Raw genomic sequence first — 24028 nt, forward strand, 5'->3', positions numbered from 1 at the left:
ATTCTCGACCATCATGACTGTAGATTAAATTAAGTTGAATAGGAAAAGTCATGTTCATGTTGACCTGAGTCACAGTGGGCGTTGAATTAGTTTAACATGGTAAAATTCTTGACCATCATGACTACAGCTTAGCTTAAGTTGAATAGGAAAAGTCATGGTCATTTCGACCTAAGTCACAGTGAGCGTCGAAATTGATTTTAACATGGTAAAATTCTCGACCATCATGACTGTAGATTAAATTAAGTTGAATAGGAAAAGTCATGTTCATGTCGACCTGAGTCACAATGGGCGTTGAATTAATTTAACATGGTAAAATTCTTGACCATCATGACTACAGCTTAGCTTAAGTTGAATAGGAAAAGTCATGGTCATTTCGACCTAAGTCACAGTGAGCGTCGAAATAAATTTTAACATGGTAAAATTCTCGACCATCATGACTGTAGATCAGCTCAAGTTGAACAGGAAAAGTCATGTCCATTTCCACCTGAGTCACGGTGAGCGTCGAAATTAATTTTAACATGGTAAAATTCTCGACCATCATGACTGTAGATTAGCTTAAGTTAAATAGGAAAAGTCATGGTCATTTCGATCTAAGTTACAGTGAGCGTTGAAATTAATTTCAACATGGTAAAATTCTTGACCATCATGACTATATATTAGCTTAAGTTGAATAGGAGAAGTCATGTCCATTTCGACCTGTTTTTTTTTCAAGGTCAAGGCATTTTATTTATGTAATACCTAGCACTTTGCGCCAACTTAAACTGTACTATTTAAAACTGATTTTCCTCTTCTCATTACACTAAATGATTGTAGTTTCTTTGAACTAATTTATACTCATTTTAACTAACACTAGACTCCCTAAGTCTAAAGTTCTTTTTTCTGTTTTACTTGGGGGTGGAACATCAGGTAAGTCATCTTTAAACTCAAGCCAAGTGAAGTTGATAAGAGGTTGGCTGTGGCTCATGAACTTCACTAATTTTTTTTTTTTTTTTTTTTTTTTTTTTTTTTTTTTTTTTTTTTTTTTTCATAAGAAACCTGGAAGGAGGGTGGTGCCGTGAGGCGTTAGAAGACCATTGAAGCTCGGAGGTATATATATACTTTCGACTACTACGTGAACGGATTCCTTCGTTCTCTCTCTCTCGCTCTCTCCTGCAACGTATATTAATCGTATTGTCAAATAAGAGTGATAGATGTCATTAGTAAGTCAAGAAAAATGTGTCGTCTGCTACACTATTTAGAGTATTTCGCTGTCACGTTTTTTAAGGTAGTTAATATTTAGCAAAGAAAATAAAAGAAAAAACAAAGCCTGTAAACGAAAAGACACGAAAATGTAATAAAAAAAGAATACTGGGCGAGTTGCTATTCTTGTCCGAAACATTTTTAAAACTGCCAAAACTAAGTGGGACAATTGTACATTGTAAAATAAAACGCATCAAAACATGAAACCACAGAAAATGGAAGTGCCCTAACACCATAGAAAACCCTAAGTGAGGGGTATACTGATTTATTTGACATTCTAACATAGAAAAATTATGGTAATTTAGTTATTTTCCTTGCCGAGTTATTTTAAAACAAAATATATGGAAAACGAAAATATCCATTTTTTTTCTTTTTTTTAGTTGCATCTCTATGCTGGTGGTATCTGGTTCGAATCCCGCCCAGGGTTGAAATTATTTCAATATCGCTGCGCTTCGAATCGTTACTCCGACTCTCGTGGGCGGGGAGCTGGGTGTGTGTGTGCGTGTAAGGTCAGCATCACCCATAGATCGGTCATACGAGCTCTGAGCTCTCTTTCGGGAGGTAAATAGCTGTCGATCACAAGTCCAACACGTGATCCAAAGACCAAGGTGAATCACACACACACATATATATATATTTATATATATATACATACATGTATGTACACACACAATAAAACAGCTTTTTTGAAATGTGTATGGAAAGTATAGTATTCAATACATGGAACAAATTGGATGAAAATGTCAGGGCCAACAACAGAAACTAATATTGGGGAATTTTTGGAAAATTTTCATAAATTGTAAGAAAATGACCCCAAGAACACTGCTCCAAAACTATACTCTACATTTTGTTATATATATATATATATGTATATATATATATATATATATGTATATATATATATATATATATATATATATATATATATATATATATTTATATATGTATTTATATTTATTTATTATCTAAAATTCATTTTACACACAGCTCAGACGACTACAGTAAAACTAAATTGTTTAAGCATTCATGTCAAGAAGTCTATTTTTACAACACGCGTGAAGTAATCTCTCCAATAATTCCCTGACCCTCTGACACTTTTTATTATTATTTTTTCAAAAGTAAATTGTTTATAAGGCTTTCGTCAGCATCATGCCTAGACGTCAGCAGAATAGAGAGTACTATTTTGACCTGCAGGCTATCTGTGTAGGTAAATGTACTTGAATGATTGGTCGAATACGATTGTTTATACTGCAAAAATGTAGTCCGTCGTATGAATCACAGGAACGCCAGATAAAGCCTACATTATAAGAAACCTAGACAACATGTGTATGCACATTGATTGTGCATGTACACATGTTTTTTTCTCGCTTTCCTACAAAAAAAAAAAAAAACTCTTGTGAAAACCAATTTATATGTGAGGGACTGCACAAAATGAAGTATATGAACAATACTTGTTCAGAAGATAGTATTGAGAATTTGGTTCCCAGCTTAGCAGATAATATATATATATATATATATATATATATATATATATATATATATATATATATATATATATATATACATACATACATACATATACATACAGACACTCTTCAACTTACGTTTTAGTTACGTTCTGAACGGCCGAACGTAAGTTGAAAATGAACGTAAGTTGTTACTTTACTATACATCCGTAAATTCTATCACCGTATCTTATAAAACGCCCTAAATAATTAATTATGCACATAACATTGTAAAATAATAGCATTAATTTCAAATAAATTGAGATGGTGGAAGAGGATGAGGATGAGGCAAGGCATGTTCAGTTTGTCGTTTGTGCAATGTAAACAATGGACGCAGCGTCATGCGCAAGTATCGTTTGAACTACGGAGAGCGCGTTAAACTAAAAAATTCACTCAAAAAATTATTTTTTTACTTTTTTTTTTTAGTCAGTTCAAAAGTAAAATCGAACGTAAAACGAATGAATGTAAGTAGAGGAGCGTCTGTGTGTGTGTATATATATATATATATATATATATATATATATGTATATATATGTATATGTATATACATGTATATATAATTATATATGGAAATAAACTCATCATTTATATATATATATATATATATGTATATACATATGTATACATATACATATGTATATATGTACATATGTATATATATACATATGTATATATATACATATATATATACATATGTATATATATATATATATATACATATATATATATATATATATATACATATGTATATTATATGTGTATATATATATATATATGTATATATATTATATATATATGTATATATATATATATATATATATATATATATATATGTATATAAATATGTATATATATATGTATATATACATATATATATTTATATGTATATATATGTATATATATATATATACATATGTATATATATATACATATGTATATATATATATATATATACATATATATATATATAAAGAATATATATATATATATATATATATATATATACATATATATACATATATAAAGAAAAAGAATGAGGTGATAGTGTTCAGCTCATCAATGGGACTAGATGAATTTGACAGAGATCTCGTGGTATTGGGATGAGAGAGCATCATGGGGTCATAAGAAACTGAAGAAGACAAGTTTTTCATGTTATGCATCTACCGGAGCTTAAATGATAAAATCCAAGCTAAAAGCTAGTGAATTCTCAACTAGATATGAAGTAAGATGAGACTCCACAAGATTAACTCGTTTCTTTATTACACAATTACAGCTTGTAGTAAATAGCATAGTGTTCACTGTTAAACATTTCTGAATGCAATGAATTTCACATAATATTTTGATATGCTTTCTATATGAGGTTAGTGTTTATATAATAAGCAAGTTTTGGGTTTATTTTTTTAATATTACTTTATTTATTTTTTAGGGCTTTACTGGCCATGCATTTTTCTTTCCAGGAAAAATGATTAAAACCAAGTATCTTGGCCTTTCATGTGCCATATCATGAGCCTGGTAGTGATTTTAGTTTTAATCTTTTCAGGTAATTCATCTTTACATTTCAACCATGGATCGGGGAGGGAGGAGATCACAGAGTCTTGGAAATTTGTTACCACGTAGTGAGCAAAGAGGCTTCCCACAGAGAGCAAGATCAAGTAGAGGACATGTAAGAGGATTTCAAAGAACAAGAGGTAACCAGAGAAATTATCGAGAAACAGAACAACAGAATGTAATGGGATGGGAAACTTCTAGTGAGAGAGGTACTCAAAGAGGCAGACCTAGATGGGAGAACAGAGATGCAAATGAAAAACGCTGTGAAAGTTTATCTAGTAAAGATAAATCAAAAAGGAATTGGCCCATTGGATATAAAGCTCTTGAATCAACATTAGAAAGTCCACCAGATGTTGCCATATTATCACTGCTGTCAGAAAGGTCAGGGTATGATATACTTATTTCACAAAATGAAAATATAAGAATGGATTTAATGATTTTGCTCTTCAGAGTCTTGGCACACTGTTGCAAATCAAAGTCCAATAAGGAAAGTCTTATTGCATTGCATAATAAAACTTTTATCACCAGTTTCATTAATCAATTATCAAGGTTCCTTCTGCACGTGAGGAGGGAACAAGATAAAGTAGTTAGTTTCTTTTCTTATTTAGCAGATGTCTTTCAAAGTTATATTGTCTGCCTTACTTTTGTTGCCATTGATAAGCTGCCTGAACTTCTGGACAGTTGTGAAATGATTCTTGATTCCATGACTTTTGAGGATCATCAGAAACAGAATGAAATTAAAGCAAAGATTGTTTCCATGAAGAAAGAAATTGATGCAGGAAGAGAGAGATTTGAGAGAGAAAAAGTGAAAGGAAACCACTGTCATATGGTTGAAGGAGAGCCACCAGAAGATTTTCGTGAGCTCTCTGTCATTCCAACAGGATATGACTTCTCTAAGACCATAAAACCATTTCTTCGGAAAAATATTATTGAAGGAAAGTACAGAGATGGAGAACATTACCTGGATATCCAGTTTAGACTGTTACGAGAAGATTTTGTAAGACCGCTTAGAAATGCAATTTTGAGCTTCAGAAGTGGAACACGATCAAAGCAGCAAGATGTTAGAATTTATAAGAATGTCAAGGTGACTGGATCAGACATTGTACGAAGAGAGCTGATCCATTTTGTTAAACTGAACCTTCCAAGAAAATTTAATATTGAAAGTTCAAGGCGCTTTATGCATGGGAATTTGGTTGGTTTCACAAATAATGATTTTGAAACCATTTACTTTGCATCAATTCAAGAAAGAGATGTTAAGTATCTTAAAGATGGATTGATAGGTGTAAAATTTCAAGATTCTATAGATGATTTAAATCTTTGTACTCAATTTACAATGATTGAGTCTAAAGCTTTCTTTATAGCATATAAGCATGTTCTTACTGCTCTTCAGAAACTGCAAGGAGACCAACTTCCGTTCCAAGAAAACTTAATCAAAGTTGAAAAAATGGTCAACCCTCCAGCATATCTAGGTGAAGATGCAAGGTATGATCTTAGGTCAATGAAAAGAATGGATATTATGAAACCAATAAAAGATAAGATTGATTTTTTTTTGAATGATATAGATGAGACTACTGAGGAAGATTACTTTGACTTGTATCCACACTTGGAAAATGTTTTAATTCAAGGTAGAGGTTGGCCATCCCCTGCAGAATTAGGGCTAGATGATTCTCAGTTTAGAGCATTCCAAAGTGCTTTGACAAGGCAGGTAGCAATTATCCAAGGGCCTCCAGGAACAGGGAAGACGTTCCTTGGTTTGAAAATTACTCAGGTTCTTCTTAACAATATAGATCATTGGAAAACTGAATATGGGAGTCCAATTCTTGTACTCTGCTATACAAACCATGCATTGGACCAATTTCTTGAAGGCATGGAAAATTTTACTCGAAGTATTGTCAGGGTTGGATCTCGATGTAAAAACCCTACTTTGGAGAAATATCAGATTTCCAAGCTTGCCAGGGATCTGTCTATGGATAGACAAATACCAATTGCCATATACCAGCGAAATCAAGATCTTGGCAGAGAGATTGAGAGTTTGGAATATGCATTGAAGAAGTGTACCAGTACTCTTAAAGAATATCAAAACTTGGAAGGAATTCTTCCACTTTCTACTCTACAGACACATAAAATTATTCCACAGCATATTGAAATACAGCTCACCAGGATAGGTGATGAAAGAGTTTTAAGTAAGTGGCTTTTGACAGGTGGCCAGTTTGAAGGAGTCGGAGATGTTCAATTTGCTTCAAATAAACAGGAAATTGTAAACCACCAAGAAGAGGCAGAAAATGAATGGGATGATGTAGAAGACCTACTTGGCATGGAGGAAAGTGAGAGAGTAATAGAATATGACCTAGAAGATACACACTCTAATTTTGCACATACAGTTTCTTATGAAATAAAAATAAGTGGATTAACAACACAGCTAGAATACCAAGAAAAGCTTTTGCAGCTTCATCCTTATGATTGGACAATTGCTAGACAAATTCATACCCTCAATGAACAGTTACAGGCCTTAACAGCTGGACTACCGAAAGTTAAGAATAGAAATGGGAACTTTATTGAAAGAAACAGGTTTCTTGATATATGGGAACTTGATTTTTATGGTAGATGGGCACTATATCATTACTGGGTTGAAAAGCTTGCTGAAAAGGTTAAGGCCAAAATAGGTCAAATTGAGCAGGAATTTCAGTGCAAGAATCGTGAACTGACAGCAGTTAGAAATTCTAAGTATCTTCATATTATGAGGAAGGCAGCAGTGGTTGGCATGACAACAACAGCAGCAGCACAAAATGTTCTTCTGCTCCAAGAATTAGCACCATCCATTGGTAAGTGAATAACAGAAAACTGATAATGTAATCATGTTTATTTGAGGTTCCAATGTAAATTTGGCACATAATATATAAAGGCATATTTATAATGTGTAATTTTTACATTTTCAGTGATTATTGAAGAAGCTGCTGAGATATTGGAGAGTCATGTTATTTCATCACTTTCATATGAATGTCAACACCTTATTATGATAGGTAAGGAAAATGTTGAGGAAGTTGTTATTCTTAAATTCAGAGAGACAAGTACACATCTTCTATAATTTTGCCTGACTACAAGTAGCCCTTTTTATGTGCAGTATTTGCACTAATTGGTCTTGTGATTAGGATTTAAGGAATATGGGATTCTGCATCCTGTCAACACCTTATTATGATAGGTAAGGAAAATGTTGAGGAAGTTGTTATTCTTAAATTCAGAAAGACAAGTACACATCTTCTATAATTTTGCCTGACTACAAGTAGCCTTTTTTATGTGCAGTATTTGCACTAATTGGTCTTGTGATTAGGATTTAAGGAATATGGGATTCTGCATCCCTGACCTCCAAAAGGCATAAATGTGTGTCTGCAAGAGTGCTTTATTATTATCATTACTACAGTCTATTCGTCATTACACTCTTCAATCCACCAAGGCATTTACTCACTTCTCTCAATCTACATTCTACCTCCACCTTCACTCCACCTTTTCCTGCCACATTTGCACCCAAGTATCTAAAACTATCCACTTCCTCCAGTCGCTCTCCCTTAATGCTCACTTCCAGTCTACTGCCACTTTCACCCCTTGTACATCTTATCACCTTACTTTTATCCACATTCATTTGGGAATGGATGCTAAGAGGAGACTGTATGAAGGAGTTATTGTGCCAACAGCACTATGGGGCAGAAACACGGAACATAAGAGAGGAAGAGAGAAGGAGTTTGAATGTGTTTGAGATGAAGTGTCTGAGAAGTATGATTGGGGTTACTAGGCTAGATAGAGTGAGAAATGAGGAGATGAGGAGAAGAACGGAGGTGGAAAGGGAGTTGGGAGATAGGGTTGATGAAAGAGTATTAGGATGGTTTGGACACATGGAAAGAATGAGTGAAGAAAGACTAGTAAAAGAGGTATGGAAGGCAGATGTGGAGGGAGTGAACATGAGGGGATATCCTAGGATGAGATGGATGGATGGGGTGAAGGGGGCTTTGGGGAAGAGAGGAATGTCTGTTGAGGAAGGATGGGAGAGGACAGAAGACAGGGGTGAATGGAGAATGGTTGTATATGGATGATGTTGTGATGCATGAGGTGGAATGGGCAGGTGGATGGGGGGTGAGGTAGTATGTGTGAGCAAAATTTGATGCAGCCCGAAGGGATTTCTCCCTGTCTTTTCCTTTTATGCAATGGGGGGACGGAGAGAGTGGGTCGCTGAATTAATGAAGCGGCCTTGCTGTGTCTTGCGACATTGCTTCTGACCCAGGGCAGTGGACAAGGTGCAGGGATGACCTATCATCCAGGAGGTGCTAAGATAAGAGGGAGGGTGGAGGGGTGTGGGGTGTATTCAGGGATGGAATGGGTGTGAGAGAGTTTATACCTTTTCCTATTTTTTTTGCTACCTCCCTTGTAAGGGGGAAAAAGCCTTGGTATATGTATGTATGTATGTATTACTACAGTAAACTCCAGCTAAGTAAGATTAAAGGGGGAACACCAATCCTAAATATCTAAAAATCCAAGAAAATTCTATTGTATTGTTCCATCACATTTCAGACACAAAATCACTAATAATGGCATTGTACAGTTTATTCCACACAAAATTACAAGAATTTATATTGAACACTGCACAATGAAATCTTATGCCTGACCAGTGTCCAACCTCCTATATCTTGGAGAACAATCCGAGATATTAGGTGTCTATCTAAGATGTTCAGTTCCTATTTAGGTAGGGTTTACTGTATTAGTATTATTAAAAGGAGATCAGATGTAAAATAATGCATGAGTATGACAAATTTTTTAAAGAAATAATGAGATGTTTTGGAAGGAAATTGAAGTAATAATGAGATGTTTTGGAAAGAAATCAAGAGAATTGAAGGCAAATATAGTAGAAAAGATAAAGTAAAAGGTGCAGCTAGAGAGATAATAATGGAAGAGGTGACAGTAAGGGGAAGATAGGCAAAATATTTTAGGGAGCTGCTAAATGTGGAGGAGGATAGGGATGGAATGGTGGTTGCAGTGGGAGACACTAAGAAAGACAGTATGGATGAGGAAAATGGGGGAGAAATAAAAGATGAGGTACAGTGAGACCTCTCATTAATGGATGTTAATTAGCTGTATTTGCAGTGTTTTCCTTGTGTTTTTGGTGCTGTTGTTTAGTGCTTGCAATCACTATGCCACCCAAAAACCACTCCAAAATCAACGGATTATTCACATCAATGGACACTGTTACCCCCCTTTAGTCCGTTAATGAGAGGTAGTACTGTACAAGCAATTATTAAAAGGATGAGAGAAGGTAAGGCACATGGGTTAGATGGGTGTCATGCAGACTGTCTGAAGAAGGGAGGTATGGTGATGGACTGGCTGTTGAGGATTAATGTGTGTGTAAGGGAGGGTAGAGTGTTGGAGGACTGGAGGAGTACTTGTATAGTTCCGCTTTACAAGGCAAAAGGGAACAAGTGTGAGTGTAGTAGTTTCAGAGGGATAATTTTGTTGAGTGTTGTTGGAAAGGCTTATGGGAGGGTTTTGATCGAGAGGATTAGGAGAGGAACAATGTAGGTTTAGGAAAAGTAGAGATTGCATTTATCAGATTTTTGAGATCAGATATGTGTGAGAAAGCTTTAGAAAAGGGTAAGGATGTTTATTTGGGCCTTATGAATTTGGAAAAGGACAGGGCAAGAAGACACTGGGAGGTTTTGCAGATATATGGGATCAATGGAAAGCTGTTAAGAGCAGTTAGAATTTTCAGGAGAGTAGTAGAGCCTATGTCAGAAGTGGAAATGGATAGAGTGAATGGTTTAAGGTAAAGGTGGGATTGTGTCAGGGATGTATCATGTTGCCATGGTTGTCCAAATTATACATGGATGGGGTGGTGCAAGAGGTAAATGCAATGGTAATGGGCAGGGGGTTAGAGATGGTTAATGAAAATGGAGAAAAGTGGGAGGTAAGTCAGTTGTTTGTGGATGCCCTTGTACTTGTAGCAGGATCAGAGGGGTACGGAAGTTAGTGAAGGAATTTGGGAAGGTGTACGAGAGTAAAAAGTTAAAGGTAAATGTGGGTAAAAGTAAGGTGATGAGATGTACAAGGGGAGAGGATGGCAGCAATTTGGAAGTGAGTCTTAGGAGAGAGGCTTTAGGAATTCAGTAGCTTTAGGCACTGGTTTGCATGTGACAGGAAAAGGAGGAGGGGAGATGGAAGTAGATTGTAGATTGAGAGAAGCAAGATGTGCCTCAGGGTATTAAAAAGTGTAATGAATAATAGACATTTGAGAATGGATGCTAAGAGGAGATTGTGTGAAGGGGTGATTGTGCCTGAACTGCAAGAGTCTATTAATATTCCTAAGTATGCCGTAGAAAATTATTCTTTCCAATTTGATTTCTTTGGGATTAGGTCATGCAGAAATGTAGCCCCACTTAAATGTGGTTTTGTTGGTTTGTGGTGTCTGTAGAAGCAAAAGATACCATTCTCTTTCACAAACTGTTAGAGGTCCCCAGATTCTAGTGTGACAGCTCCAAATAGTGATTACATGGCAGAAGCTCAATTAGGTCATGCCTTCAAGATATATGTTTAACACAAATTGGGAAAGATTGAGACTTTGGAATCAGACTAACGGTTTGTGGGGCAGAGTTTGTCAATTGTACCCAAGAGAATATAGTAGTTTTCTTAATATTCCCCACTGTAAGGGTTGGGGGTCTCTTGAAATCCCATGGGACTTGTGTGCTATTATATACAAAATATTTTATGACCAGTACTTTTACAGGTGACCATCAGCAACTTCGACCAAGCACCACTGTGTACGAGTTGGCAACAAAATATGGATTGGGTACATCCCTCTTTGAGCGCATGGTAAAGAATGGTGTAAGGTAAAGTTGATGTATTTTGTATTGTTTAAATTGGCTAAATGTAGACTTTTGTTTACTGTATTCCTGATGATTTTTATGTGTGGATGATGTAGAGTTTCCATAGGATAAGAACAAGTATTGATATTAGAGGCAGACATGTCTCATAGAACAATTTAGATATGTTTATGAAATGTTCAAGTGATCATTCTGGGTCACTGAAGGATTCAATGATAGAACCCTGCATGTAATAGGCCTGTGACATTGGTATTGGTTCATATTATCTCCCAGAATTATTTTCAAATTGCATGATATCTCATATGACTGATATATAAGACAGACCCCAAATAAACCCTTAGAAAAAAAATAAGGTCACTCTCTCCCTTGTAAGGGGGTGGCCTAGTTAAGGTATACACCCTTAACCCATACAATACCTATTTGTTGTCCCTTCTATCCATACTTTTTGGTGAAGGATCATTCATATCTTGGCTTTATACTCTCGTCAGAATTGGTATTAAGGTCAAAGACCCAACTAGTGAAACTGATTTACCCCCACCACTTCAATTCATGGTAACCCTCCTGTCATACACTCCAGAATTTACAGGCCATATAATTTTATTATATGTTCAAAGCCACATATACCAATGTCTTGCCCTCTTACTTCTCTACATACCTAAGTCCCCATTCAACCCATGCTTCCATTCCATTCTCAGATTTCCCCTTGGGTTTACTCCATCCACCTTGGCACTTATCTTGCCAGTCCTTATTACTCATTCTTTCCATATACCTGAACCAACACAATATTCTTTGAATACCATATCTACCAGATCTCTATCCACCCTCACTCTCACTTCAGTTCTCACTCTCCATCTTCGTGACCCCCTCCATATTCCTTTACATCATCTGAAATGGAACCTCATGAGCAATGCTCCTTTCCTGAATACTACAATTAGGTAAATACATGCTACTTTGTTCTGCCTTTTAATAAATTTCAAGTCAGCTCCATACAGTGATATTCACTATCACTTCTTCTGAAACAAAAGAGGAGAAAGATTTGGGATTGAAACCTCTCACCTGACAAGTACATCAGTAGTATTGTGGGAGAGAACTTGATATGTTGCTTAACTGTGCATGTACAGATTAATGTGATGAACACAAACATATATAAAAGGAAAGCCTTAAATGTATGATTATGTCTTGACACAACCAAATAAACATTTGAATATACTACTGCTCACACTTATATACACACATATAATCTCTCCCTACAGAAAAAGAACCATACAATAATTCAAATCTTAAAATGGGCAGCTTCATTGTCCATCTTAGGTCCACCACATGTAACCTGTCATTGGTCCTTTGGTATTTTGTAATCAAGTACTAATGTTGGGGCCCATAAGTTGCATACAGTTCTTGCATTTATTTTGAAGTAATAATCGTGAAGATTTTTGTCATACAAAATTTAATTTTAAGATATCTTTATTACAAATATTGCAGTTATGAGACTTTAGCCTACCAACATCGGATGCGACCTTCCATATCACGTCTTCTAGTGCCAAGTGTGTATGAGAGCCTTCTGGACCATCCATCAGTACACAAGTATCCCAATGTCAAAGGTGTTGAGAAAAATGTTTTCTTTGTGGACCATCAATACCTGGAAAAAGAGGTAATGATAAAGAAGTCCATTTTAGTAATTTTTCAAATTAAGATCCATCTAAAAGAATTTTTAATTGATTTAGATATAGTGATGATTAGTTCTTACATTTTAGCAGAGCTTTTATGTGCCTAAGTGCTGCCTTGGGGCAAACTTCTTGGTGATGTGCCCTATCACCACCACCTCTCTGCCTATGTTGGTTATTGGCTTGCAAAATTAAACAGATTTTAAAATTGCATCTATTGTCCCTATTGCAGAAAGGATAATGGAAAATATTTTGTATTTTGTTGATTCTGATGTAAAAATAATCAATTATGGATTGTTGGGGCTTCTATTTTGACCACATTATGTAGGAATGAACATGAGGGGCAACCAAGGAAGAGATGGATGGATGAGGTAAAAGGGGCATTGGGAAAAAATGAAATGTCTGTTGAGGAAAGATGGGAGAAGACAGAAGATAGGGGTGAATGGAGAATGGTTGTGTATGTATAATGCTGTAATGCATGAAACGGAGTGGGTGGGGGATGGGGGATGAGGGAGTATATGTGAAAAATAATTTGATGCAGCCCAAATGGATTTCTCCCTGTCTTCTTCATTTCTGCATGAGGGGACAGAGAGGGAGGGTGTCACCGATTTAATGAAGCGGCCTTGCTGTGGATGTCCTGTGTCTTGCAACATTGCTTCTGACCCAGGGCAGTGGGTGAGGTGCAGGGATGACCATCCAGGAGGAGCCAAGAAAAGAGGGGAGGGGGGTGAATGGGAGTGGAGTATGTTGGGGATGGAATGGGTGGGATTGGATTTTGTGCCTTTGTTTTTTGGCAACCTCTCTTGTAAGGGAGAAAAATCTTCAGTAGAAGTATTATTATATCAGGTAGGAGAAAAACTGTTCAGAGCAGTGAAGAGTTTTGATGAGAGAAATAGAGCCTGTGTTAGAATGAGTGGATTGAGGTAAAGGTGGGATTTTGCCAGAGATGTGTCATGTCACTGCAGCTGTTCATTGTGCACATGGATGGGGTGGTGTGGGAGGGAAATGTAATGATAATGGGCAGGAGATTGGGAATGATTAAAGAAAATGGAGAAAAATGAGACATAAAACTAGTTGTTGTCTGATGACACTGCACTTGCATCAGGATCAGATGGATAAAGTTAGTGATGGAGTTTGGGAAGGTGTGCAAAAGGAGGAAGTTAAAGAAAATGTGGGCAAAAGTAAGATGATTAGATGTATAAGGGGAGAGGATGGTAGGAAATTGGAAGGGAGAGAGACTGGAGAAAGTGGATAGTTTTAGAATCTATTGGGTGAGTGTGGTGGGAAAAGTAGTGGAAGTAGAATGTAGATTGAGAGAAGTAAATACCTTGGGGTATTAAAAAGTGTAATGAGAAATAGATGTTTGGGAATGCTAAGAGGGTATGAAAGGGTAATTGTTCCAACAGCACTGTATGGGTCAAAATCATGGAACATAAGAGAGGGAGAGTTTAAATGTGAGATGATATGTGTAGGGGTTACTAGGCTGGCATCAAAGAATCTTAAAGGAAATGAAAAATGAGATTGTTGTTCCATTAGAAATTATTTTCAAGAAATCTGTCATATCCTGAGATGTCCCAAGAGAATGGAAGCTAGCTAACGTTACTCCCATGCTCAAAAAAGATGACAAAAAGAATCCAAATACAGAATATCTCACTATACCACCGAGTTGTGTTCCCAGCTGACTGGTCGCAAAGCAAAAATTTGTATATTGAGGTGGGTTTTACGTGTAAATAGGGGGGTTGTGTTCATGGACCCTGTCAACCACCACCTCAATTTTTACCTGGGGCTTTCACATACACCCAACATTTGTTTTACCTACTTTATAGCACTCATTTGTATGGTGAAGTATTCCTGTAACTACAGTCGTATAAGTTTGACTTCAATTGTAGGAAAAAATATGGAAACTGTCATTAGAGATGCAATCAAACATCATTTAGAAAGTAATTGTTTGATGAATGATAGGCAGCATGGTTTCAGACAGAAATATAGCCAGCATGGTTTCAGACAGAAATATAGCCAGCATGGTTTCAGACAGAAACGTTCGTGCATGACTAACTTACTCGAATTCTACAACACAGTTATCTCGAATTATGACAAAAGAAACAATATATTTAATATATCTAGAGTTTGCAAAAACTTTTGATACCATCCCCCACAAAAGACCACTTACTAAATTAGCTCCACACACAATAAGTGGTAGCCAAAGTTGGACTAGTAATTGGTTGAATGATCGAAAACAGAGAGTTGTTTTAAATGGAAAAACTTCTGGTTGGAAAAAATGTTATGAGTGAGTTCCTCAGGGTTCTGTTCTTGGGCCACTTCTATTCATAGTATATGTAATGATATAAGACATGGACTTAAATCTATTGTTTCCAAATTTGCTGATGATACAAAACTGTGGAATGGCAAATGATCATTTAAACAAATTAGATATTCAAGAAGATTTAGATTACAGCAATGGCCTGAAAAGTGGCTAATGAAATTTAACACAAGTAAGTGCAAGGTAATGCACATAGGTAAAAATAACAGTAAATACAATTACAAGTTATTTGGAAATTCATTAACAAAAGTATCAGTAATGATCTCAAATCATCTAAGCAGTGTATTTCAGCCTCTGAGAAAGCAAATAAGATTCTAGGACTGATTATGCGATCTTTTGACTTCAAACGTCCTATCACTCATTACAACCTATATAAATTGTTAGTTTGTCCACATTTGAAATATGCTGTTTCCGTATGGTCACTGAATCTTAAAGACATTGACTGATTGGAAAAAGTACAATGGCAAGCCACAAAACTGATTCCAAATATCAAAGATAAATCATACAAAAATCAACTAAAACATATGAATCTGTTTTCTCTAAAAAAGCATAGACTCTGAGGTGACTTAACACAGGTCTTTAAGATTCTAAAGGGAATTGACATCAAAAGTGACAAAATGTATACACTGAATGAGAATCAGACAAGAAACAATGGTCTCAAACTGTCTGGAAATAGATTTAATTTGGAAGTGGGTAGAAACAACTTCGCCAACCATGTAGTTAATGAATGGAATAAACTTCCTGCAGAGGCAGTGCAATGTAGTTCAGTTCTAAGCTTTAAAAATTGTTTGAATAAGCACCTAAGATGCTGTAATGACTATCATTTATTTTGTATTATTTATTTGTTTTGTTATCATTTGTCTGTATATTATTATTTGCTTAATTCTCATTATTAGTTATATGTCAATTTATTATTATTTACTATTTACCTGTTTGTTTATTATTTAACTATACCAATGGGGTTATTTATTACTTACATTATTATAGTTTTTATTCATTTATCATTATCATCATTTTTTTTTTTTTTTTCTTCATCTGACCTAGATATGGACCAAAAGGTCTCCTGTCAGCATGCTCTGCCTTTGTAATCCTTTGAAATAAGGGGGTGAGGAGGAGAGCAGGGGTGGAGAAGGAGATGGGAGATAGGGTTGATGAAAGAGTATTGCGATGATTTGGACACGTAGAAAGATTGAGTGAAAAAAAATTAGTAAAAGAAGTGTAGATGGCATGAACATGAGGGGGTGACCAAGGATGAGATGGATAGACAGGGTAAAAGGTGTTGAGAATGAGGGGAGTGTCTGTTGAGGAAGGAAGAGAGAAGACAAGATAGGGGTGAATGAAGAATTGTTGTGTATGAATGATGCTGTGATGCATGGAAGGGAGTGGGTTGGAGATGGAGGGGTTAGGGAATTATATGTGAACAATATTTTGACACAGCCCAAAGGGATTTATCCTCATCTTCTCTGTGGATGTGCTGCATCTTGCTGCATTGCTTCTGACCCAGGGCAATGGGGGAGATGCTGGGATTACCTGTCGTCCAGGAACCAAGAAAAGAGGGAGGGGAGGGTGGTGAATGGGATTGGATTGGGTAGGGATGAAATGGGTGGGTGGGATTTATGATGTTTGACATGACTACCTCCCTTATAAATGGAAAAACCCCTTGGTATTTGTATTTTGTCAGCCATGTGGGTGGCAATTCCAGGCTAGAATTGTTCCCCCCTAAAAGCTCCACCCCTGAGCATTTGCACCCCCCTCCATATGTAAGGGACCTGCATTTTAGTATTAAAAAAAAAAACATAATTTCTGTGTTCCTGCTCAAATGGCAAGCCACATGTCTATGACTACTTTTTGTTTTCTGGTTGCTGGGCATGTGAGAAAATGTGACAGAGTGGAATATACAATCCTTGTTCATCTCGACACCAGTTACTCCTGAGGAAACAAGGATGTAGTCACCATACATGGGGGGTAGGGAATGGAGACACCTGTGTATGTTGAAAATATGCATATTTTTGCTCTCTCCACACCACCATCCTTCCCCTAAAAAATGGGACTTAATCTTCTTATTCAAGTAATGAAAAGCCCAATGCACGTGTTTATAAACAATAAGAAAATTGAGAGAATACAAAAAGTGTCATCCAAGATGATCCCTGGTCCACACAACATGATTATGAGGAAAGATAAACTAGGACTACCCAAATTGGAAGAACAAAAAGAGGCGACTTCATAAGTTGATAACTGAAAAAACAAACCTGTTTTGAAGATCAAGAAGTATAGCTTTCCACAAAGAAGTATAGAATTGTAGAATAAGTTGATAAAAATTTAACCCAAATGGAGGAAAAGAGGTGGGGACCCCATAAGCATTGCTCCAACCATGTACACTATACACTACAACTAGATAAATACAGGGGAATTTGGAAGCAATAAGAGACATTCCAGACAGCAACACATATCTACACTGAGTTACTCGTGAACATAAATGGTTTCTAGGGGGCCACAGCTCTGCAAGAGAAAAGTGGGGCAATAGATTGATTTCCATGCAGTAAATTCTTGCTATAATAATCTTGTTACATTGAACTAGTTAGACCTACCAATCATTCATCTGATGTAATGAAAAAGGTCTGGATATGCAGTGCAATTTTCAGTATGGATAGAAGGTTAATGGAAAATCTAAATACTGTATGTACAGTACATATTTTTGTCTATAACGACCAAGCCTTCACTCCAGTTAGTTTAACTATCAAGGGTTTATTATAGTTCCAATTCACAAATAACCTGTATAAACTAATTTTCTCAAATTTTATGAGTTTCTTTTTGGTTATATTCTCACCAGGAAAGTGATGACAACCAGAGCCATGAGAACCAGTTTGAAGCAGAACTGCTTATGGCACTGTGTCGTCATCTTGTACTTCAAGGATATGATCCAGAGGACATAACCATTTTGACTCCATACACCGGGCAGTTCTTCTTACTCCGTAAGGTAAGCCATATTTTGTGCATATGGTTAAACTCCAGAAATTTTTAATAAAGAGACACGCCCAATATTTGCACAAGGTTCTGTGCTCTTGTTACACTATTTCAACTCAACGTGTACAAAGGACCAACATATTTGAAAGTAATGTAAGGAAATGGATATCTAATTATCTCACTGCCACTCATCAAGACCTGCCAATATCCTCTCCACCTAGAGGTGCAGATGACACTGACACTTAATTCTAAGGCTGGGCCCAAGCTTTCCATCAACTTCCACCTCCATCTTTCCATTTCAAGAGACTAGGACCTATTCTGATTCATCCTAGAGGCTGGTGACAGAAATGGTCCCATGCTAACACAACACAGACAATACAGTATTTCTTCTCAGAGATAGTTAATTGTGTCCGAGGACTGTTGCTAGATATTTTTGGGGTATGGATTTTCAGTTTCTTAAAAACTGAGGCAAATTATTGTTGTAGCATATTATGACAATACACCCACCTTAAGAAGTAAGCATACATAATATATCCAACTCCATCACTAACCATTTGGACCCTCCTCTGACCCAGCCACAAGTATATTCTCACCAGCAAACTTGCAACCCTACAGCAACTGGTAGTAGTTTGACCCTCTCATAGATCTCTGGAAAGAAACTATGGGCTGATGTCAGTATTTACTGAAACTGTTTGTGTCTCTGGTTTGTAGTCATAGAATAGTCATTCATTGTTAGCCTTGTGGAATTACAATCACTGCTAAAAATCTGGGGCCCATTTTGAAGATTGAATGTAAACCTCTTGGAGTTGCACCACTAAATGTATATGAGGATGTTTATGGGTTATGAAGATGGATGGCGAATAGATGACTCAGGCATCTTGGAGCACCTCATGCAGTTGTTTGGTCTCTCATGGAGGAGAGACCCAGGAGAGTGGATTGACTGAATGATGTACAGACCTCTCACTAGTATGTAGTCAAAAGGATCTTTACTGCACTTGATTAACCATACATCACTAGGAGGCCCATTCAAAAAGGATGGATTACACATAAACTTCACTGTGATCATTACAACATACATAGCAACACTGTAGGTAAAACAATAGATAACATCTGCCCACACTCCTAGAGTGCTTCACCCACATTTGCATTTCTTCATAAATTGCACAACACTGCCAACATACAAATATGAACTTAACATATTTAAGGAGGAGTTGCATTGGGAGTGTATGAGGGTAACTGATTTTCAGCATTACTCTGGTACTTTGATGTGACTTTTTGTTACTTGACTGTGTTGTAAATAATCTTTGTTTTAACCATTTTAATTGGATACTTAGTAGTATAATTTACTCAAAGTAAGAGAAAATGGAAGGCCCATAAGGATATCTAATTGTATTTAAATTGATCAAATTCATTTCATAATTGAAAAGAGTAATTTTTACTATGTGAAAGTTACAGTTGTATTTTATTGACTTTCAGATCCAGCGCATGCACAGTCCTTGCTCCAATGTGCGCATATGTGTAGTGGACAACTTTCAAGGTGAAGAAAGCAAGATCATTCTTTTGTCACTGGTTCGCAGCAATGAAGAAGGGAAAGTTGGTTTTTTGCGGACAGACAACCGTGTATGTGTAGCTTTGTCCCGAGCCAAACATGGACTCTACATTGCAGGCAATATGAGCATTCTCTGTTCATCAAGTGACCTATGGAAAACTATTAACAAGTCACTGCAGGATGAGAAGATGATTGGAGAAAATTTGATCCTAAAATGTGAAAATCATCCAGATGAACTGATCACAGCATCATCAGGTGATGACATTTTCAAAAAATCCCCAGAGGGAGGATGTACTAGATCCTGTCCCAAGTTTCTACCACGCTGTGGTCACCCCTGCCCAAAAGTTTGCCATGTGATAGATAAAGGTCATGAAGATGTCAGATGTAAGCTTGATTGTCCAGAAATTCTGTGTAAGCGTGATCACCAATGCCCTCTAAAGTGTTGGCAAGAATGCGAACCTTGCAAAGTTTTAGTGAGGAAACGCTTGCCTTGCGGTCACACTGACACTATACCTTGTTATGTGAAGAGGAAGGAGTATGATTGCAAAGAAATTGTTGATAAAAGAATCCCTACTTGTGACCATGTTGTTCCTATGGCATGTCATAAAGACCCACAATATTTCAAATGTCCTCTACCATGTGACACTCGCCTTGAATGTGGGCACAAATGCAGATTCAATTGTCATCAGACAAATGATCCTGATCATGAAGAGTATCGCTGCTTTGCAGACTGTGAGGAAAACCCAGAAGGGTGCTCAAAGGATCATAAGTGTACAAAAAAATGCTATGAAGAATGTGGCAAATGTATGTTTAAAGTTGATAAAGTTTTGCCTTGTGGCCATGAGCAGAAAAATGTTTCCTGCAGCAAACCACCAGAAGAGATTGAGTGCAGAAAAAAATGCAAGGAATTTCTCAGTTGTGGTCACAAATGTAAGAAAATGTGCTTTGAAGAATGTGGTGGTTGTATGGAGATAGTTGAAAAAACTGTTCCATCCTGTAACCACAAGATTGAGATTGAATGTCATAAAGAAGCTTCAGCTAAACACTGTCAGAACAAATGTACTTTAACTCTTGAGTGTCAACACCAATGCAAGGCACGATGTTGTGATCCATGCACCAATGAATGTCAGCAGATTGTCAAAACTTCAAAAAAGTGTCCAAAAGGTCATGCAATTGGCCTTCCCTGCTATCTCAAGTATACAAGTAAGGATTATTTTAGTTCTGCCAAGTGACTATTAATGTTTTTTGTCTCTTGTTCTACTGTATATTTCAAATTAGAAAATGGAATAATTCCTTAGGCATGTAAGGTCCAACATTGGGTACCTGCTGATGGTGGTTTCTTGTGATGGATGTCTAAGAATATCTCCCTACCATCAATCTTCATAATCCATCAGCACCTGAACCATGTGAAGGTACACTCAAACTTGGTGTCTTGACTTGGACCGAGATTTCTGTTAGCTTTGACTAATCAGTCTATTGCTCCAGGACTTATAGAAAACCCACAGTATTCAGGTAACCAGCAACAGCCTTCAGGTAGGTCTACAAGTTACTCTGAGAAGATATAGTGTGCTATCTAGGGATTGTTTGTATGGGGCACTATAGTGTGAGGGATGTTGTGTCTTCACAGGGGTGATTGTATCTTGACCAGATTAAAATTGTGGTTAGGCCTATTCTATTGGATTGTTTCTTAGCTGATGTAGCTTTTTTTTTCTTCTTTTTAATCATCTATGGTGCATATGTAAGGGGGCATGCTAATGTAGTATTGAATGTGGTGGGCTCTCGTGAAGGGCTTGTTTATTGAACCAAATGGACATATTTTGTGGTACAGTTAAGTTATAAGTGGGTAATATGCTATGACTAGTCTTGTAGAAGGAGTGAATATGAGGAGGCAACCAAGGATGAGATGGATGGATAGGGTAAAAGGGACATTGGGAAAGAGGGGAATGTCTGTTGAGGAAGGATGGGAGAAGACCGAAGATAGGGTGAAGGGAGAATTGTTGTGTATGGATGGTGCTGTGATACATGAAAGGGATTGGGTGGGTGATTAAGTATGTGTGAAAAATGAATTGACAGATAGGAGAGATTTCTCCCTGTCTTCTCCATGAGGGGATAAAGAGTGGGGGTCACCGATTTAATGAAGTGGCCTTGCTGTGGATGTCCTGTCTCTTGCAACACTGCTACTGATGCAGAACAGTGGGTGAGATGCAGGAATGACTAGTCATCCAGGAGGAGCCAAGATAAGAGAGAAGAGGGAATGGATGGGAGTGGAGTATGTGGGGATGGAATGGGTGGGAATGGATTTTATGACTTTGTTTTTTTTTGTTACCTCCCTTGTAAGGGGAAAAAAGCCTTTGGTATATGTATTTACCTAGTTGTATCTTATGGGAAAGGCAAGCTAAGCTGATGGTGTCCCATCTTTGTATCTCTCCATATCCAGTTTGTTCTTAAATTCTTGTATTGTTTTAGCACACACTGTTTTTTCATCCACCACTCTGTGGGGAAAGATGTTATTTTTCAGGTCCCTTCTATAATTGTCCTTTTTATGCTTCTTTCCATGTCTTCTTGTGTTTCTTTTATCCCAGTTTAATAAGTCTTCTCTGTCAAGGACTTCCATGCCCTTCATAATTCTATAGTTGTTCAACAAGTAACCTCTTTCTCTACTCTGTTCCAGAGTCAGCAAATCCAATTTTAACAGTCTTCATATATTTGATAGTTCTGGGGCCATCCTTGTAGCTTCTCTCTGGATTCTCTCAATCTTCTTTATATTCTTTTTTGGATTGGTTGACCACTGTGTCACTGCATATTCCAATTTAAGCCTTATAATTGTGTCTAGCATTTTCCTTACCATATCTACATCCAAGTACTGTATTTTTTGGACCATAAGGCGCGGGAAAAATCCTTAAAATCGGCCAAAATCAGGTGGTGCGCCTTATTGTGAGGTGCACCTTATGTGTGGCTTCAGTGCAAAAAAATGCCTCGGACAGTGACATACTATTTTGACACGTTTCGTAGCTAGCCTGCTGACGGCGACAGTGCACAGGCATAGCAAAAGTTACAGCCAAGTTATAACAAAGATGCATGTATATTGACAAGAAAATTGCGAAAACTTCGACAGTTTTCAAGTCCATGCCACTGCATTCATTCACGCTATCATGGCTTTGATATGATAGCGTCCACAACACTGACAGCCATTTTGCATTGGTCTAGTCTCACTCCACACCGACTGTAGTCATTTGGGTATTTTTTTTTAGTTTCGACCATGGGTGCAATATAGCAATAGAAAATTAATTATTATTTTTGTAAATTAAAATGTATCAATGTAAAATGTAATTTTGTGGGCAGAAATGAAAATAGAAAAATACCTTGGTATTTCCGACAGTACCTCGCCAGTCATATTTTCTTGAAGGAATGTTATGGAGCGGAGATACATGCATTCCTTCAAGCTGCAAGAACTTTGTATACCCTGCTAACTGAGAGAGTGGTTGAAAAGCCCGCCAACATCTCTCACGACGGCGACAACGAGGACAAGCCGGATGAGATTTAATTTGCAGGTAATGATTTATTAAACACAGGTTAGGTCAGAGGACGTCAGCATCTATCATAACAAACACGGTGCACCATTTGTCCGACACGACTTCGTTACTTACGAAATCTGTTTTAGCACTGTTTTTTTCCGCTTACAAAATTGCATATTATGTTGATACATTATAATTTACAAAATTAATGATTTTCTATTGCTATATTGTGCCCATGGTCGAAACTAAAAATTTACCGTCAATTGTAATAAATCTTGTGTTTTTAAGTGAATAGAGCATTCTGGGAATAAAACTGCTAATGTTGGTTTTATTCCCCACAATTCCCATAACGTGTTTATGTTGTTTTTTAGGGGTATTGGCAGGGCAGACCATTCATGGAGGTGGTCTGATTTCACTGACCAAAATAGAAAAAATATATATCAATTAGTTTTGTAATTTTGATAAAGCCCAACCAATTTTTCTCATTCAACAACGAAAATGTTCAGTTCTGAATGCACTCACATATGCATGATTATCCAATGATGAGACCAGGTGCACCTTATGTAAGGACGGGGAACAGCAAATTACAGGTGTGCCTTATGGTCCAAAAAATACGGTAGGTAAAAGCAACTTTTATTGCTATTAGTAAGTTGTAGGTTTCACCAACAATTTTGTTTATATGTTTGTCAGGGGACATATCTTTTGTGCTGCTCACTCCCAGGACATTTTCAGATCCCTCTTTCTTGAATTCTTTTCCACCAATTCTATATCTTCCAGATATATATATATATATTTTTTTTCCAAACTCCATTATGCTACATTTTTTAGTGTTGAACACCACTTCCCACTTCTGACTCCACTCCCAAA

General features: G+C 36.8%; 1 protein-coding gene across 3 annotated transcripts in view; it reads left to right on the forward strand.

Annotated features, from left to right (window-relative positions):
- LOC143038443 (NFX1-type zinc finger-containing protein 1-like) overlaps positions 1–24028 on the forward strand; it is a 62891-nt gene that overhangs the window by 4402 nt on the left and 34461 nt on the right. For all 3 annotated transcript variants that reach the window (XM_076207640.1, XM_076207642.1, XM_076207641.1), the window contains exons 2-7: positions 4285–7114; positions 7229–7312; positions 11056–11158; positions 12632–12800; positions 17964–18110; positions 19574–20849. In XM_076207640.1, coding sequence (XP_076063755.1) covers positions 4309–7114; positions 7229–7312; positions 11056–11158; positions 12632–12800; positions 17964–18110; positions 19574–20849 — 4585 coding nt within the window. In that variant the 5' untranslated portion in view covers positions 4285–4308. The remainder of the gene's footprint in view (positions 1–4284; positions 7115–7228; positions 7313–11055; positions 11159–12631; positions 12801–17963; positions 18111–19573; positions 20850–24028) is intronic.

The sequence above is a fragment of the Oratosquilla oratoria genome, chromosome 24 (assembly GCF_046742065.1).
Source record: "Oratosquilla oratoria isolate Oo_2021 chromosome 24, ASM4674206v1, whole genome shotgun sequence".
Taxonomy (NCBI): Eukaryota; Metazoa; Arthropoda; class Malacostraca; order Stomatopoda; family Squillidae; genus Oratosquilla; species Oratosquilla oratoria.